This window comes from Chelonia mydas, chromosome 18, assembly GCF_015237465.2.
Source record: "Chelonia mydas isolate rCheMyd1 chromosome 18, rCheMyd1.pri.v2, whole genome shotgun sequence".
In the NCBI taxonomy this organism is placed as follows: domain Eukaryota; kingdom Metazoa; phylum Chordata; order Testudines; family Cheloniidae; genus Chelonia; species Chelonia mydas.
This window is the reverse complement of record NC_051258.2, coordinates 2,817,454-2,835,813: the sequence shown is the minus strand read 5'-3', so window position 1 is coordinate 2,835,813 and position 18,360 is coordinate 2,817,454. Positions and strand designations below refer to the sequence as shown.

The window sequence follows — 18,360 nt, the reverse complement described above, 5'->3', positions numbered from 1 at the left end:
GATTTACCAGGAAACAAATTGTGCGGTGGCACGGGGCCCCCAGTGACAGGGAGACCCCCCGCAAAATGCAGGACAAAGCTCACCTCACAACCTGCCCCCGAGTCCCAGCCGGCGGCGCAGCCGGCTGCCAGCATGCTGTGGCCAGTGGCCCCACGCGGCTCCAGGAAGTCCCAGGCAGTGCACGGAGACCCGCGGTCCCCCTGCCCCCAAGGGGTGTGCAGAGAGGGGCCAGCAGCTCATCAGGGCTAAGGTGGTTCCCTGCCCGCGCTGCCTCCCTCCCTCCCTCCGTGCCGCGCCGCTCCCAGAAGCGGCCAGCATGTCCCTGCGCCCCCTGGCGGGCGTCTCCACGCCTTGCTCCCGCCCCGAGCACCACCGCCGCAGCTCCCATTGGCTGGGAACCGTGGCCAATGGGTGCTGTGGGGGTGGTGCCCGCAGATTCCCTGGCCCCCCCCGCCCGCCCGCCCGCCAAGAGCCGCCGCCAGCGGGGTGCGCTGGTCGCTATGGGAGCCTCACCGCCCTAGGTAAATGCTACCCCCCCCCCGCACCCCAACCCCCTGCGCCAGCCCCGAGCCCGCACCCCTCACATACCCCAACCCCCTGCCCCAGCCCCGAGCCCGCACCCAAACATCCTCCCAGATCCTGCACCCCTCACATACCCCAACCCCCTGCCCCAGCCCCGAGCCCGCACCCAAACATCCACCCAGAGCCTGCACCCCTCACATACCCCAACCACCTGCCCCAGCCCAGAGCCCACACCCCTCACATACCCCAACCCCCTGCCCCAGCCCCGAGCCCGCACCCAAACATCCTCCCAGATCCTGCACCCTTCACATACCCCAACCCCCTGCCCCAGCCCCGAGCCCGCACCCCTCATATACCCCAACCCCCTACCCCAGCCCAGAGCCCGCACCCCTCACATACCCCAACCCCCTGCCCCAAGCCCATACCCTTCTCTCCCTTCCACACCCCAACCCCCTGCCCCAGCCCCGAGCCCACACCCCTCACATACCCCAACCCCCTGCCCCAGCCCCGAGCCCGCACCCAAACATCCTCCCAGATCCTGCACCCCTCATATACCCCAACCCCTGCCCCAGCCCAGAGCCCGCACCCAAACATCCTCCCAGATCCTGCACCCCTCACAGACCCCAACCCCTGCCCCAGCCCAGAGCCCACCCCATCTCCCCCCCCGCACCCCAAACCCCTGCCTAAAGCCTGCACCCAAACTTGTTCCCAGAGCCCCACCCCCACACCCCTTCCTGCACCCCAACCAAGGTACCTCCCTTTATTTTCATTTACTTTGTATTACTTACAATATAGGAGGAAGAAGAAAGAATGAGAAACGGGCAGAGGGGAGATGAGAATGTTTTTTCTTGGCTGGATCCCCAGGGGGCCCCCCCCAAAATGAAGCTGCACCCAGGGCCCCACTAACTCTAAATCTGCCATTGCCCAGTTTGTTAAAAATTAATAAATGGACAGAATGGGGCTAGGGGCCCAGGAGATTAGAACAACAGTTGCACCAGGCCCTGTATTTAGCAGCAAAAAAGGAGCGATTGCTCTGTGCCCTCCTCAGCTAGCACCGAGCTGGGAGTGAGGAATGGGCACTCCTACCCTTTGCCAGAAAAGCTCAAGGATGAAATGGCAGATGTCTTCTCACGCCCCAGCAGGCAGAGCCAAGTTATCCCAGTCTGTGCACAGTCATGTCTACGAGTCCAGATGGCCACTCTGGAGAATCCCACAATGCACCTTGGGCTCGCTCTGCCCCCATGCTCCACATCTGCTTTTGCATAATACTTCAACCCCAGCCCAAAGTAGCAAGAGCAGAGGCTTTGGGGTCACAGAGGGGCTGGGTCAGAGTATCCTCACCCCACAAAAGAGGAGCCCTTGTGGTCCAGTTGGGCTAGCACTGGGCACCCAGTAGAGTCAATCAGCCCCTTTGGCAGAAATAATTCTCTTCCTAACAGCCTCCCATCACTCCCTCCCCAACCCTGCCAAGCACAGAGTTTAGGACTCTCCCTCAGGCTCCATAGGAGAGGTCCCACCCAGGGGCCAAAACTGACCCACTTTATGGGCAGCCTCCTTTTGAATGGAGGTGCCTCTCCTGAAGACTACAAGTCCCAGCATGCAATGCAGCATGGTTCAAAATGAGATCTGTGGAGCCTGGCCAGTATAGCTACTTCTGTGATCATTTTCATCCCAGAAGTTAATTTTTTTGAAAAACAAAACAAATTTTTGAAGAAGATTCATGCTTCCTCATTTCCTTTATGCTAGAGGGGAATGAGGGAAGTGGGAGTACCCTAAAAACACAGTTTGAGTTTCATTTAAAAAAAAAAATCTAAAAAATTTGTAAACCAGTCTTCCTCACCAGAATGCTCATTTTTGACAAGTCCATTTTGTTGTCCCCCCCACCAAAAAAAATGTTTTTAAAACTAGCTCTAGGAGACACAGCATATTTAAATCCTGGGATGGGGGACAGAGCTCACCTGAACACAAGGCCCTCCCCTTGGAGGAGGGGATGGCTACAGCACCCAGAACTATGGAGCAAAAACAGGAGCTGGGCACAGTGGTCCAGACAAAACTTTTCTCCACCCCCCCCCAAAAAAAAAAAAAGCATATTTAGGTCAACCAGAGTATTTTGCAAATTTTTGGAGGGTTTTTTTGTGATCAAAACAGTCTAAATATTTCAATTGACTTTTCAATTCAAATTTCATTTTCCAAAGTCTTATGTTTGATCCAAAACTTTTTTTGTTTTTAATTTTTAGTTTGCTGAAAATGTCCAACATTTTTATTGCAGATCAAAAATCAATATAATTTTAGATTCCATTTTTTGGTTTGGCCACTGACCTAATAAAATAAAAATAAAAAATAAATCCACTTATTTCCACAGCTCTAACAGAATGAAAAACTGGGACAGGGATGTAGGTCTTGGGGTCAAAAGAAAGGACCCTCAGCAGAGAGCTCTGGACAATGCTGAATCACCTGTAGAATCATCCTCTGGTAAATTGCCCCTGACGCCCTAAGCTGGCCAAAGTCTGAACATCACCCCCTAATGGAACAAATTCACACAACACTGCACATCTTGTCCTATGTACTTTTTTTTTTTTTTTTTTAATTCTTTCCACACCACACAAGTATCTCTTCCTTCTCTTGGCACTTATTTTTATTTATTTTTTTAAAAAACAGTTAGTCTTTCGGACTTTGCGCTGTACACAGAGAGATGATTTTTTTCTAAGTTTATTTTCTTTCAAGTGTGGTCATGTAGCCACTTTAAAAACAGACAAATAAATAAAAAATATTATTAAATAGCTGCAGGTGGCTTTGGAAATGTGCCATGAGCCTCTAAAAGGACAGGGTGTTTGTTTGTAATATGCTAAGACTAAAATTCAGTGCAACAGATGCAACTACAGTGCAGGTAAGTTAACTATACAAAAGTAATTCATTCTATTGAACAAGCATTTCATTACAGTTGCTATAGAAACTATACCTTTGTATCTATACTTTGTTTACATTGTGATTTACATTACAATGTGAATATAGTTCAAGAATATTTACAGTACTTTGCTTGTCAATCAATCAGAAACACTATAACTTAATGTCTACTATTAACACCATTGAACAAATATATATCTTCCAGTCTATACACAAAGCAGGAAATGTATGTCTCCATTCAACTGATTAATTTCTCAAAAAGAAAAGGAGTACTTGTGGCACCTTAGAGACTAACAAATTTATTTGAGCATAAGCTTTCGTGAGCTTATGCTCAAATTGGTTAGTCTCTAGGGTGCCACAAGTCCTCCTTTTCTTTTTGCAAATACAGATGAACACTGCTGCTACTCTGAAACCTGTGATTAATTTCTGAGAGTCTCGGACTTACAAGGTAGTGACTGGGCTAGTGTGTGTGTTGTGTCAGCCAGTTTATTTTGCCCCAAACTGGCTTTTGCGGCCTGTAAACATACCACTACTGCTTCTTAAATACACCTTCAACGCAAGGGTTGCTTGTGGTGGGAGCAAAGCAAGACTGGATTTCAATTCTGGTGTGTTGGTTTGTTTTTAACAATGAGCCAAGGGGGCAGGTTGCTGGTTTTTCAGTAGTGAGGCTTCCCTGTCCATATTCACGGCAATTGACCTATAAGGCAAATATTGCCCGACTGAAAAAAAAAAAGAAAACAGTAGTTTTTAATTCCCTTCCCCCCACCAACAAAAATCTCACCCCACCCAAACTATACCCATCTGACTCAGAGGAAATGATTCATTCAGGTGAGGGAAGTATATTCGGCTGGGGACAGGTTCAGAAGGACTGAGAAGCTGCCACTGGAGATTCTAAATCCTAGGAGATGTGGTGATGACCCCAGAAGGCAGGTCCCCCTAGGACTGTCCATGCATCACTACAGTACTACAGCCCTTTCAGAGTTTCTCCTGGGGCACAGTTCAGTTGTAGCTACTGCTCAGACCTGTAGAGGATCAGAATGAATCCATTAACATTACAGTCCTTGGCCCCTCCCCCGTGGTCCCTGGTGGGTAGAATCCTGCTCCCCCAGCCCACTGGGGGGTTTGAAATTTTAGACTGTTTGAGACATTAAAAATCTGCTTTTTTAAATACTTAATAAAACAACAGGCTTTCTTCAGTGATTAAAACCTTTAAAAGTATTGACCTTTAAAAACTTCTAATTAAAAAAATCTGTCGCTTCATTAATAAGGGAGCCGCCTCCGGCTCACAAAGCTGGAGGTGGTTGGTTGGTTTAAAACATTAGTTGTTGTTTCTGAATCTATCATATTTGAAATCCTGGACATGAAACCAGCTAAAATTGTTCCTAGCAAATGTGTGTCAGTATATTGCTGGGGGACTCTAGAGATGGAACAAATGCGCCTGCCACCCCCTCTCATCCCTCCTGCCTGGCTTCTGCACCAGTGTTAAAACCCCTGGGAGTGAAGTTCCGTGGTTGGAGCAGAGGGACGAGCGGCTGGCTCGTTAGACCTGGGAGTCTGCTCCCAAGCTGTGGAACTCGTCAGGCGTCTTGTCGCTCTGGCTGGCGCCGCCCTGGCGGAACCCGGAGGCGATCTCGTCGAAGGTCCGGCCCCTTGTCTCGGGCACCTTGAAGTAGGTGAAGATGAAGAAGAGGATCAGCAGCACCGTGAAGATGATGAAGACATACGGGCCGCAGAGTTGCTGGAAAGGAACAGCCAGGGAATCGGTGAGTATGTTTCTTGGAAGTGCCAATGGGCATTGGCACAGGGCTTGCCTGGTTTGGGGCGCTCAGAGGCACCACAGAGCTTGCCAGGCATTATGCTACCAATTCCCGAGCAACATCCACTGCCTCCTTATCTATTTCTATACAGACAGCTGTTGAACACACCTGAACCCAACCCCAGGTGACCTTTCACCGAAAGGATGTGCCCTAGCTCTGCCTTTGTGATGGCACAACCTGGCCCATGACTTTGCTGGGCAGTTTTGTACCTAGAGGGTCATGTACAGAGCTGATCCTGGGGTTAGAAAGGCACCAGCAGCAGCCTCAGCTCAGTCTCAGTTGCTTACTCACATAAGAAGAGCTGCAAACCTGCATCTCCTCCGCCTGAGTAGCTTGGGGAGCTGCCTCATTCAGACCAAAGTCCTACGCCACGCTGAGCATGAGCCTCACGCTCTCACAGGGCCCTGAGCAGCCAGGGGCAACCTGGCCAGACCCATTCGTGTGGGAAGCAAGAGATTTTCTTGGCTGAGCAATGCTGAGCTGTTTGGGTTGGGTGTGCCCTTTCAGCAGGGCAGATCCTCACAAGGTGACCTGGCCTGTGTCTTTGTACCATTCACTGCAAGTGAAACTCCGCTCTGGGAGTGGAGCCAGCACACAGCTCAGGCACCACTGAAGCCTTTGAGGCACTGGCAGAGGCAGAGCGGTGGCAGGCCCCCACTGGGGAAAATACACATGGGTCTTTCTGGTTAGCTTGCATAGGAGGCAGCAGGTGGTGTGGTGGGCACTGCTGGGGGCTCCGAAGAGCTGGGTGCTATCCCTGGCTCCACTACAAGTCATTTAGCCTCACTGGGCCGTACAACAGGGATAATGATATGGACTTTCCTTTGCTCAGGGCTTGCAAGAGATGAGACAGTTATACTTCGCTAGCATCATCCAGCGTGCTGCTGCGCATTTGGTCTTTCCAGAAAGCCAGGGAACCAAACGCAGCCAGGATGTAAGCAGCTGGACGCTCTCTAGAATACTCGGGGGGTAGAACCCACAGACACCTCTTGGATGCTAATCAGTCTCTGTCCTACTCGGGTATCCCTGCACTGCCCCAGTAGGTGGCTGCATCCATTACAGCGTCCCTTCTCTAACACCATTTGCCAGCCTATCTGGCTGCAGAGAGAAATGGGCCCAAATCACAAGCCCAGATCAAACTGGGGGGAGGCCCCAATCCAGGCGTGGATGCAGGCTGCATTGCTCAGTCCCACCTACAGCTCCAGTCCCAGCCCCTCTCAGGAAAGTGAAATTCTGCCAGAGTGGCTCACAGCAGCCTTATGTCCTCAGCACTCACAGAGCTGGGGGAGAATCAGGGCAGGGGAATTACCTCCACATACTGGAAGCCCATGCCCACGATGAAGTTGGAGGTCCAATTGGACAAGCCGGCAACGGCGAAGGCAGCAGGGCGAGGGCCTTGGCTGAACAATTCTGCCACAATAAACCAAGGGATGGGGCCTGGGCCAATCTCAAAGAAAGCCACAAACCCAAAGATGGCAATGATGCTGATGTAGGACATCCAGGCCATTTGGTCCTAGCACAGGGAAAGAGAGAAGAGCATTAATTTGTTCCAAACATACGTGGACCCTGCATCTCTGGTACAACTGTGTTCCGGAGCACCGGAATGGGGGTGGGGTGTGAGGGGCAGGAGGCCAGGGCCCCCCCACTTTCAGGAAGCTGAAATACCCCGTTGTATTCCTTTGACAAATGATCTCGAGGTGCTTCCAGTGGGCTGGGGATTAACTTTGGTGCTGGACAAGCCTGGAGGCAGGTGTCTTGCCTCTGAAGCAATGAGCACTGCCATCCCAGGAGCCAGCATTCTCCAGAATTACGACCCCATGGAGGAAGGGTTTCTTGAAATGACATCAGGGATTCAGGCAGAGTTGATTGGCCAACAATGTGACATCATCCCTGCAAGGTCTCCCTTTCGACCAGCCTCCCGAGTTACTACCACCACCTGAGTGCTCAGTGCCTCACCCCTTCCTTCCCTTGTATTACTCAGTGGGTGTGTCTCCAGGTGGCACCCAACCCTGAAACCGGTTACTGTGAACTCAGAACACTCACTCACCAGCAGCACCAGGGCAATGGTCATGAGCACTGCACAGCCTGCCATCCCAGCCAGGCCGATGAGGTGCAGAGTCCTGCGCCCGGCTCGCTCCACCACAAAGAGCTGTCAGACAGAGGGAGGGGAGCACTGTTCAGCACATCTACAACCAGGGGACAGACCCATGTCCGGCCCCACCAATACCCCTCCCTGGGGAACACGCTCATCCTTTCTAACCCATGGCCGGTGGCCGAAGCCCAAGCCCCACCGCCCGGGGCAGCGGGGCTCAGGCTTCAGTTTCGGTCCCCACACCGGGGGTGGTGGGACTCAGGCAGGCTCAGGCTCCTGGGGTTGTGTAGTAATTTTTGTTGGAGAGAAGAGAGTCGCAGCGCAATGAAGTTTGAGAACCCCTGGTCTAAAATGTTCTAATCCCAGCGCTGCTGCAGTTTCATTCCATGGCCTTGGGTAAGTCACTTGTGGCACAGTTTTCAGAGGCACTAATGCCAGTGGGACCTGCAGGGCTCGACACCTCTAACAAGGCTGCCATTAGCTACACTAGCCTCAGTTTCTCCAGCTGTGAAATGCGGGATGTTTCTCACCACGTTTGGCAAAGAGCTCTGAGATCAACGGAGGGGGAGCGCTAGAGCAGTGTGAAGTACACCTCTACCCCGATAGAACGCGGTCCTCGAAGGACAAAAAAAATCTCACCACGTTATAGGGGAGACCGCTTTGTATCGAACTTGCTTTGGCCCTCCATGTTCCTTGTTCCCTGACTGCCCCCTCCAGAGACCCCTGTCCCTAATCACCCCCAGGACCCCAACCCCTACCCAACCCCTCTGCTCTGACCCCTATCCACACCCCCGCCCCCGACAGGCACTCACCGGCAGCGGTGGGACGCAGAGCGACGCAGCCCCATCCCGCTCTGCTTTCCTTGCCCTGGCCCCAGCCATGTCGCTCTGTGCATGTGTGTGTGTGTGTGTGTGGGGGGGAAGGTCCCTCACTCACCTGTGGCAGGAAGCGGAGCGCCGCGGCTGGGAGCTGGCAGAGTGGAGCGGGCTGGGGCCAGGCTGCTCTGCTTCCACCACTGCCGGTGAGTGCCGGGGGGAATCCCTTCCCCCAAGTGACACGGCTGGGGCCAGGGCGAGGGAATTGGAACGGGCTGCTCCTGGCCCCCTGCTAATCCCCCAGGCCACTCTGGGACTGTGGGGCCCCCAAAAGTGCCCCCCCCCCACAGCTCCTGCCTCCCAGATCCGGGCAGGGATGGGGAGGAAGCCCCTGACCACCCCCGAGACCCTCTGCCCCTTATCCAACCCCTCGGCCCCGGCCTGGCCCGACACCCTTAACATGCTGCTCAGAGCAGCGTGTCGGAGGTTTATCGCATTGTATGTGAACCCGCATTATATCGGGGTAGAGGTATAGCATCACATTTGGGTAGGTGTTTATCTAATGGGGCCTTGCTCACAGCCATATCCACACACACCAGCACTGGCCTCAATCCTGCAAGGACTTACGGACAGGCAGTGGGAAGGAAGACTCTTCAGCAGACACTCACCGAGACAACCGTGAAAGCAGTGTTCACCACCCCGGAGCCGATGGTGGCATAGACTGGCTGCTCCACACCTGACTTTTCAAAGATGCTGGTAGAATAGTAGAAGACCTACAGAACAAAGCAACACGCCATGAACAAGCTTTGCAGGTCCCAGCCTGAGGCCTCTCTGAGCATCTACAGGCAGAGCATGACTTCAAACTGTCTGACCAATGCCATTCATGTGGGGGTGTGTATACAGAGTAAGAGAGGGCTGGGTTGTGGTGCTCAGCACAGCCCTGTGTGGAGGGGTGTGCAAAGCTGCACCAATGGGAGGCACTGTGGCCAAGCGGGCAGGGCACTGGCCCAAGGGTTCCATTCGGAGCATTTGACCCTGGATGTGGCACTGCAGGATGGAGAGCTCACTGCCCCCCCTCCTGGTACAGCCCTGTGAGATCCACCCGCGGCCAGGCCTCGGCACAGCTGACCCAGCAGCGCTGCACTCACCGCATTGATCCCCGAGAGCTGCTGAGACAGCTGCAACACAATGGCAATGAGGATCGGCTGTTGATACAAAGGGGAGCGGAAGAGCTCCAGTATTGTGACCTTCTTCTCCCTCATCATCTGCCGGCTCTCTTCCTTCATCTCCTGCAGGTCGCTGCTGACGTCTGTCGTCCCTCTGAGCTTCTTCAGGACTGGGGGAAGGAGGTGGAGAGGTGAGGAATGCTGAAGGGAGCAGGCCCCCTAGGGCCTTTCCCCGGGGGTGGAGGCCAACTCACCACTCTTGGCTTTGTTCTCCTCATTGCGATTGATAAGGAGGAACCGGGGGCTCTCGGGGGCGAAGGGCAGGATGATACATTGCAGCAAGGAAGGGATAAAGGTGAAGCCCAGCAGGAGGGGCCAGAGCGACTCGTTCCCCATGATTAAGTCCATCCCAAACACCTGTAGAGAGACAACAAGCTTAGCCCTTCCTGCAAACGCCAGGGTAACAGACAGAGCGTAAGGCCAGATTCTCTAGTCCAGCCTCCAGTGTATCACAGGCCACCGCGTACCTACACACTAAACCCAACCACCGATGGGCCCCAGTGGGGTCAGCGGCAGGGACTGAACCTGGCATGTCTGAATCTGAAACTGTGCGCTTCTACTGCCTGAGCGAAAGGAGCAGGCCTAGGTTTGGAGGCAGCAGCAGACTCAAACCTCATCAGGTAGGCCAGCAGGCAGAGAAGCCACATTGCGTTAGAGACAATACTGTCCCACCAGCTCCCGCTCCTTCCACTTGAGCAATGCTGTGAATGCAGGAACCGTGACAATCAGATAAGGGGTAAGGTAGATCACATGAGACTGCAGGGCCAGCATGAGAACCAGGGAACTACAGCACCAGAATCGCAGCCCTAGCTCTAGATCTCTCGCCCTCTGTGCGCAGCCACTAGAGATCATCACATGCAAAGCCAGCACACCGGCACCAGATCCCCGTCTCTCTCTAGAGGAGCCAGAGATAATTGAGCATCTTCAGTCCCCATGGATACCAGGCCACAATTAGATGACATTTACAGTGGACCTCATGAGCACCAAACCTAGCTCTGCCCATTACACATTAGCACCTCAAGAACAGAGCCCCATCATATTAGATGCTGCACAGACACCCCCCAATGAGCGCACAATCAACAGTCACAGGGAGAGTCATTATAACCATTCTGCAGGTGAGGAACAAGCACACAGAGATTACAAGGCTTGCCCAAGTCACACAGCAAGTCACTAGCAGAGCTCAGAACGGAACCCAGAGCTCCTGAATCCCAATCCAGTGCCCTGGCCCCAGTCCACCCTTTGTCTCTCAAAGCACCTCAAACATCTCCAATCAGCGTTGATAAAAACTCACCAACTGGTCAATGCAACGTTAAAAACAAAGGCAGGAAACCAGATGAATTCTTGGGAAACCGACCATTTGCCAGCGTACCATGGACTGGCCAGTGCAGCAGCAGGTGCCTTGGAGAACTCACCTGTGCGATGAGGATGCCCACGACTATGCCAAGCTGGTGGAATGTTCCAAGAGCCCCTCTCAGCGCTGTCGGAGACACCTCACCCACATACATGGGCACGAAGCCAGTGGTGAGGCCAGAATACAACCCGACGATAAAGCGGCCCAGGATCAGCATCTCGAAGGAATAAGCCACTTTGGAGAACCCCATCAGGATGGCCGCCAGGAAGGCGAGACTGTTTGACATCAGCATGGAGTTACGTCTGGGGAGGCAAAGACATGGAGTTCAGGACCAGCAGCAGGGCAGCTGTCCCAATGCTGCATCCAAGGGGCACTGGGAAAATCACAAAAGCCCAAATTTTAGTTCTTGGTAGAAAGAAAAGAGGAAGGTTTCCAAAGCCTAATTGTGGAAAGAGAATCAATGGCAAAGACAATAGGTGCAGAACATGTGAACGAGAAATGAAGTGGAATGAAGAAGTAGAAAATTAAACACAAAGCAGTTTCCAGTGTCCAAGCTGCATGAAATACAAAAAATTGTTAACAAAGCAAGGATGGGCGAAAACTCTACTTGGTTTTCAAATACTTTGTTGCAATGATCTAAGGCTAGGGTTGCCAACTTTCTACTTGCACAAAACTGAACACCCTTGCCCAGCCCCGCCCCTGAGGCCCTGCCCATAGCCCGCCTCATCTCTGAGGCCCCACCCCCTGTTCACTCTATCCCCCTCCCCCGCTCTCCCACCCTCACTCACTGGGCTGGCTCAGGGGGCTGGGATGTTGGGGGAGGGGTGGGGCCAGAAATGAGTTCAGAGTGCAGGAGGGGGCCCCAAGCTGAGGCAGTGGGTTAGGATGCAAGAGGGGTGAGGGCTCTGGCTGGGGGTGTGGGCTCTGGGGTGGGGCCAGGGATGAGAGGTTTGTGGTGCACAAGGGGGCTCCGGGCTGACGGGTGGAGCCGGGGGGTTTGGAGTATGGGGGGGGAGGGGTGGGAGCTCCATGGCCAGGTGGCTCTGCATGCTGCCCCATCCACAGGCGCTGCCCCTGTAGCTCCCATTAGTCGCAGTGCCTGGCCAATGGGAGCTGTGGGGGTGGTGCTTGGCCAGAGCCCCTTGGCTGCCCCTACGGGTAGGAGCTGGAGGGGGAACATGCCGCTGCTTCCGGGAGCCCCACTGTGCAGTGCCGCCAACTGGACAGTCACTGGCCCAGTCAGCGGTGCTGACCGGAGCCGCCAGGATCTCTTTTCAACCGGGTGTTCAGGGTGAAAACCAGACACCTGGTCACCCTATCTGAGGCCAGAGCCACCCACCAAACAAGGCCTAACACCAGTGTGGGGTAATGATTACACTCATGAGCCTTCACACAAAGTATGAGCAAAACTCTCCAAGCAGCTGTGATGGAGACACTGGGTCTAGTCATGAAGGGAGAGATGAAATTCTCCTTTGACAGCAAATGGCAACCTGAGGACCCAAGCACAATAAGAACATAAGAACAGCCACACTGGGTCAGATCAATGGTCCATCTCGCCTCGTATCCTGTCTACTGACAGTGGCCAGAGCCAGGTGCCCCAGAAGGAACGAACAGAACAGGCAATCAAGTGATCCATCCCCTGCCGCTCGTTCCCAGCTTCTGCCAAACAGAGGCTAGGGACACCATCCCTCCCCGTCCTGTCTAATAGCCATTGATAGCCCTATCCTCCATGAATTTATCTAGTTTTTTTGAACCCTGGTATGGTCTTGGCCTTCACAACATCCTCAGGCAAGGAGTTCCACAGGTTGACTGTGTGTTGTGTGAAGAAATACTTCCTTTTATTTGTTTTAAACCTGCTGCCCATTAATTTCATTTGGTGACCCTAGTTCTTGCGTTATGAGAAGTAGTAAACAACACTTCCTTATTTACTTTCTCAATGCAGCTTTGTTTGACAGGAGTGCGCACGCAAAGCTGGAGAGGCCAATGGAGAAACTCTACTGGACGTGGAGATTACACACATTTGGCCTGTGTGGAGGGGATTCTGCACTAAGCAGTCCTGGCTCCAGGTTCCCATTTTCTCAGAAGAGTGAGTGGGGTTGCACTGCCTGAGTACAGCTCAGTGGTTTTATAGGTAAAGCCGTGGCTTAGGACTCAAGAGCTCTGTGCTCTGTTCCTGCCTCTCTGAGGCTGTGGGTAAGTCAATGAATTCTGCTGTCGCTCAGGACCCGTTCTGTAGTGCCCACTGTCTGCTGGGCATTTTCCAGACATCAAAGAAGGGCGGCCCTTGCTCTGGAGATAGAGAAAAGGGAACAGCCACAGGCAGCTGATACACAAGTCATCTCAGTTCACGGTAGGCAGCACAGCCAAAGAGGGGCTGAAACACAGCAGAGCAGGGGCCTTGTGGATAAGCTCATGGAGTTGGTACCATGCATGGTGGGGCATGACGGAAAAGGCATAGACAGGCCTGGGGAGGAGCTGACAGAGGTGAGCAAGCCTGGGAATGCTGGTGGAGTAGGAGGAGGGAGGATGAGGAGGCAGGGGCAGAGTTATGCAGTGACAAGAAGCTTAGATCTGATGAGGAGCCAGTGGAGGGATTTCAAGAGGATTCCAATGTGATGAAATTAACAGACAAGGAAGAGGATTTAAGAGGCTGCCTTTTATACAGCCTGATGGAGGTGATGGTGTGCATGCTTGGGAGGCCAGAAGAGGATGGTACGGGAGGCATTCAGGGGGATAACGGTATTGCCCTACCACTTGGGGGAGCTGATTGTGATGTACCCAGATACTAAGGTGATGAGCCCCCACCAGCCCCAGGATGGACAGAGCAGTTCCAGCACGCACAGTACTTACCGGCCAAAGCGATTGACAAACAGCCCAACGGAGAAAGATCCAACCATTCCCCCAACAGAGAATATGGCAACAGAGAGGGACCACAGGGTGGTAAGGGTGCCAGTGGTGATCGGTTCCTCATAGCGAGTTAGCCACGTCTGGTTGTAGAACTCTTCAATCACCTGCACCGGGAGTAGAAGGAAATCCAGTCAGTTGGGGACAGACCCAGGCTCATGCCGAACGACATTCACCCTGCTCACAGGCCCTGCACGAAGCCTAGTAAACAATGAAGTCTCACTCCTCACCCATTATCTGCACAGATCCACCCACGTTCTGTGCTGTAACTTTAGAGATTTTACATATTAAGCTCCCGCCCCAAACTAATATGGGATAGTCCAGCTAGAATTAGCCAGACATTTATCTACCTATGGTTCTTATCCGGATCTCCTCTGTAGCAGCTAAGGATCTCACAATCCTTAATGTATTTATCCTCACGCACCCCTGAGGCAGGGCAGGGATATTATCTCCATTGATCAGTGGGGAAACTGAGGCACATAATACAAGCAACTTGCCCAAGGTCACACATGAAGGCTGTGGCAGAGCAGGGAATTGAACTGGAGTCTCCTAAGTCAGTGTTTCTCAAGCTATCTGATGTGGGGGACTAGCAATTTTTTTTTCCAATGTGCGCGCAGACCGGCAGCCAATGGCTCACGGACCGGCACCCGTCCGCGGACCATCACTTTGAGTAGCACTGTCTTAAGTCCCAGGCTAATGTCCATAAGCACTCAAGCATCCAGCCTCTCACAAGCTCGGAGAGTTCCCAGACCTGGCAGCCAGACAGGGCTGTTCTTAGGCATATGCAGTTGCCCTTAGGCATACACAGCTGCGTAGGACACCTGAAAATTTGGGGCACCCCTGGGTCTTAGTGTCTACCCTCCCACCTCTTCCTATCTGTGTTCTGACCCTTCCTGCAGGCTCCAACAGCTAACAGCTGCAGCCTGTTGCATCCGATGAAGTGAGCTGTAGCTCACGAAAGCTCATACTCAAACTGGTTAGTCTCTAAGGTGCCACAAGTACTCCTTTTCTTTTTGCGAATACAGACTAACACGGCTGTTACTCTGAAAGCTGCAGCCTGGTGAGTCTTCCTCCGGAGGGGATCTAGTTAAAGGTGAAAAAGCCTTCCAGCCTGCCAGACCTATTAGCACAACATTGAAAGGGTTAAGAGCCATTCAGGTGGTAATGGAGCCATTTAACAGGCATTTGCCAACCCCCAGGTTTCTGAATTTACTGACAAAAACAGTTGTGCATTGCTGTAATATTTACTCAGAACATGTTAGTCTACAGGACCTTAGTTTAAAATTTGCTTTAAAAATATTTCAATAGTGTGTTGCTGAAGATTATAAACTCATATCTCTAAAAAAAATCCTTGCATAGATTTTTAGATGTGCAATCTGAGTATTCATCTTTAGCCTTAAATGCTTGGATCTTCAGACAGTTTTTTAAATAAATCATTCAAAAGACCACCCTTATCTAAAATATACATTTTAATTTTAATGACTATAGTATAAAAAAAACTTGCTTCCAAAGTCTTCCTGTCCATCCCTTTCTCCCTTCACCCCCTGTTGAAGAGAGCCCTTAAAGGGACTCTTTCCTTTCCTTAAAGGGACTCTATTTGATGAACTAGTTTTAAGAGAACCCTCCAGAAAAATCAGTACCTTAGTAAGGTATAAAACCCTTGTTATGCCTAAAATCTTTGGAAACATTTCTTAAAGTTGGTGAAATTTCATAAACATGTCTATTATTACAGAGATCACACAAAGTAAATTAGTGTTCCCCTTTTCTAAAAGCAATGAACATTGTTTTGAACACACTAAATCTCTGTGACTGATTAATTTAAAATAATGTCTTTGTTTCAGTGAGTTAAATATGTAGTAATCTGGAATGGATTACTTTATGAAGGCTAAAGAGTACATTTTAAATATAAAATCAGCTTAGAAATACTGATTAAGAAAATGTAAAACAGAAGAGCTGTTCTTTTATGTATTCCATAATATTTAATGTTGTATTCAGCAGGACAGCTGACTTGCCCTTACTATAAAGTTTTTGCAAATAAATCTGACAAACTTCAGGGTATATCAAAAAACCTGTGACTGACATTTTTTATTCCCAAAGTTAGTGCTTTTTAATTAGGTACCTTCTGCATGTCCAGACTTCACCATCTGACATGCAGTGGAAAACATGCTCCATTTTCTTTAGAAAGAAATTGCAGAACAGTGGTTTTTTCAAATGTAATTTGCTTCATTTGGGTTCAGGGATTTGGCTGGAGGGAGGGAAGAGATGAGGGAGACAGTAGGGAGAGGGCAGGGCCTGGGGCAGAGCAGGGGTGGAGTATGAGTGGGGCCACGGGCAGAAGAGGTGGGCTGGGGAGCTAGCCTCCCCAAGCGGCAACTTCACCCTCTGCCCATGACAGCAGGTAAGAGCGGGTTGGCTCCCGCACACCCAGCAGTCTCCTTAGGCAGGAGCCATATCCACAGAGCCAAATGCTCTGTGCTGTGCATTCTGCGTGAGGAAGAGGGTATGGGGGTCTCTGTAGGGAACTGTATCTCTCTGCCGCCGTGAGGCGGGCCTGGTGGCTCGGTATCCTTAGTTGCCTCCTCCCCTCCCCACCCCCCACCCCCGGGGCTGCGAGCCCGGGCTGCTGTTGGGCATAGGGGCACCAGTTTAATACTGTGTGGGACCCCAGAAATCCTAAGGGTGGCCCTGCAGCCAGACCCAGGAATATGCCAAAGCCAAGTGCAGTGTTTTCCAAATGGAGTGAATAACTTAGCTCCCTTATTATCTCCAACATGTGCTGCATGTCAGATGAGACATAAAAGCCAGGCTCTAACCACATGGCACTTTTCACAAGAGTGGTGAACCTGGCAGCCCCTTTTTGGGTAACTGTCTTCTGCCTCTTTAAATTCCCCCTCCCATTTCAACTGGAGACAAGATTCTCCTTGCCATATTGCCTTACTGGGCGCTGATACCATGTTCCTCCCCACAACGGGTTGCATCTCAGTGGAGAGTGAAGCGACCACAGCACACAGTGTGTACAGACACACTGGTAATACATGCCCGTGCAGGAACCTCAGCAGAGGCACAGGCCAGATACCACGTGCTGCAAGCCTCTGGGAACGCGCGATAGCACTGCCAAGTATTATCACCCCCGTTACTTAGGTGAACCACTGCCTACCCTTCGGCCTACTCCTGCTCAATAACAGAACCAAGGAGCTCTCCCTGGCTATCAATTTACTGTCCAGTCACTAGGGCTGTCCCTTTCCTTCCATCCCCACGGACACTCTGTTCCGGTTTGGATTTCATCTGCAGTGATAAATGCCAAAAATTCCCAGGCCTCACCTACAGGCTATTTCGCTTGAGCCCAGACTTGGACCATATGCCTCAGTCACAAGCTGCTCCGTCACAAAGCACACACCCCTGCACAGGCCCGAGGCTGGACTCTCTTTAAACCAGTGACGCTTTTCCGCCACTAGATGGGAGTCACCAAACCAGTTCTCCACAGGTCAGGCTGGCAGCAAGTTGGTAACTTTGCCATAGCACCACCGGGAGGAAACTGCCTGCAAAGAAACGTTGCCAGACAAGTTGTGATCTCACCCTAGTGACAGTCAACAAAACCACAAGACCTCTGAAATGACCTCCTTGCTGTGCCTGGGGGAAAGGACAGCCTCATCCCCAGGCCACAGCAGACAGGCAGGAATGTGAATGCAGAGAAAGGAGAGGTTTACTGATGGGAAGGTGAATTGCGCAGGGTCTGCATGGCAGAATGTGAAATCTCAGGGAGTCTCTTGGGTGGGTGGAGCTGGGATCCTCCAGAGGGGAGAGAGAAGGGAGAGGTGCCTAACACACTTGGCAGAAGGGTAGCAGGTCAATCAATTACATCCCTGATCCCGAGGAGGGTTAAAGAGGGCAGACAGTCACTGTCCCAGGTTGGGGTGAGGGGGGAAGCCCTCTCTAGGTTTGGCTAAACACCTTGAGTTGCTTTGCTGGTTCTCCCCATCATTTTATTTTTTAAATGTATGTTTGCTGTACCGAGGCTGGGGCCTTGCTTGGTTTGATGGAGGACAAAAACCACGATTAAAAATTTTTTTTTGAAAAAGTACAAATTGATTTTTAAATCTAAATCATGACAGTGCGGGTGCCTGCTGCCAGTGCTTTACTTTCGCTCCATTTTATACTCTTAGGCACCGCCACACTTTTGCAGGCCTGGGCCTCTACTATTACTACTTTTCACAGCTTCCCCCCAGCCCGGTCCCCAGTCAGTTCCCCTAGGGGGGGTTCCACACTGCAACAGGGAAGAGAAAAACTTTTTATAAGAAAATGTGTTTGTGTAACTTCAAAGATTGCCAGCAGGACTCTGAGGCAGGCACAGCAAATGTAACTACGGGTCATTTTTGAAGCAGACTAGATTACAAGTTGACAGCATCCCTTTAAAAAATCAGACAGTGAAAATGTCAAACTGTGGATTTACTGCTCTTCTCAAACAGAGGGAAAGAAAGTACCCCCCAAAAGGAACAAATTTGATTCCAATTATAAGACTCTGGATCCTCCACTAGATTTCAGCTTATAAAGATATTTCTTCTCAAAGTGCCAGACCAGCTGAACAGGGTTCTAATGGAAGTACAGGTGCAGATCTATGTGCCGGAGCCTGTTTCATTATCACATGTTCACAATTTCCCCTTCCATTGGATATAATTGTACTTATCCATTATGGACCTGATCCAATGCTCCCATTGACTTCAATGGACTG

At 51.5% G+C, this 18,360-nt stretch overlaps 1 protein-coding gene across 2 annotated transcripts in view; it reads right to left on the bottom strand.

The window, feature by feature from the left end:
• Positions 1–3,131: 3,131 nt before the first annotated feature.
• The window catches only part of SLC2A1 (solute carrier family 2 member 1), a 39,051-nt gene continuing 23,822 nt past the window's right edge, over positions 3,132–18,360 (bottom strand). For both annotated transcript variants that reach the window (XM_043531775.1, XM_037881214.2), the window contains exons 3-10: positions 13,578–13,738; positions 10,789–11,029; positions 9,571–9,733; positions 9,299–9,486; positions 8,819–8,923; positions 7,291–7,392; positions 6,553–6,756; positions 3,132–5,164 (exon numbers count right to left, since the gene is read on the bottom strand). In XM_043531775.1, coding sequence (XP_043387710.1) covers positions 4,967–5,164; positions 6,553–6,756; positions 7,291–7,392; positions 8,819–8,923; positions 9,299–9,486; positions 9,571–9,733; positions 10,789–11,029; positions 13,578–13,738 — 1,362 coding nt within the window. In that variant the 3' untranslated portion in view covers positions 3,132–4,966. The remainder of the gene's footprint in view (positions 5,165–6,552; positions 6,757–7,290; positions 7,393–8,818; positions 8,924–9,298; positions 9,487–9,570; positions 9,734–10,788; positions 11,030–13,577; positions 13,739–18,360) is intronic.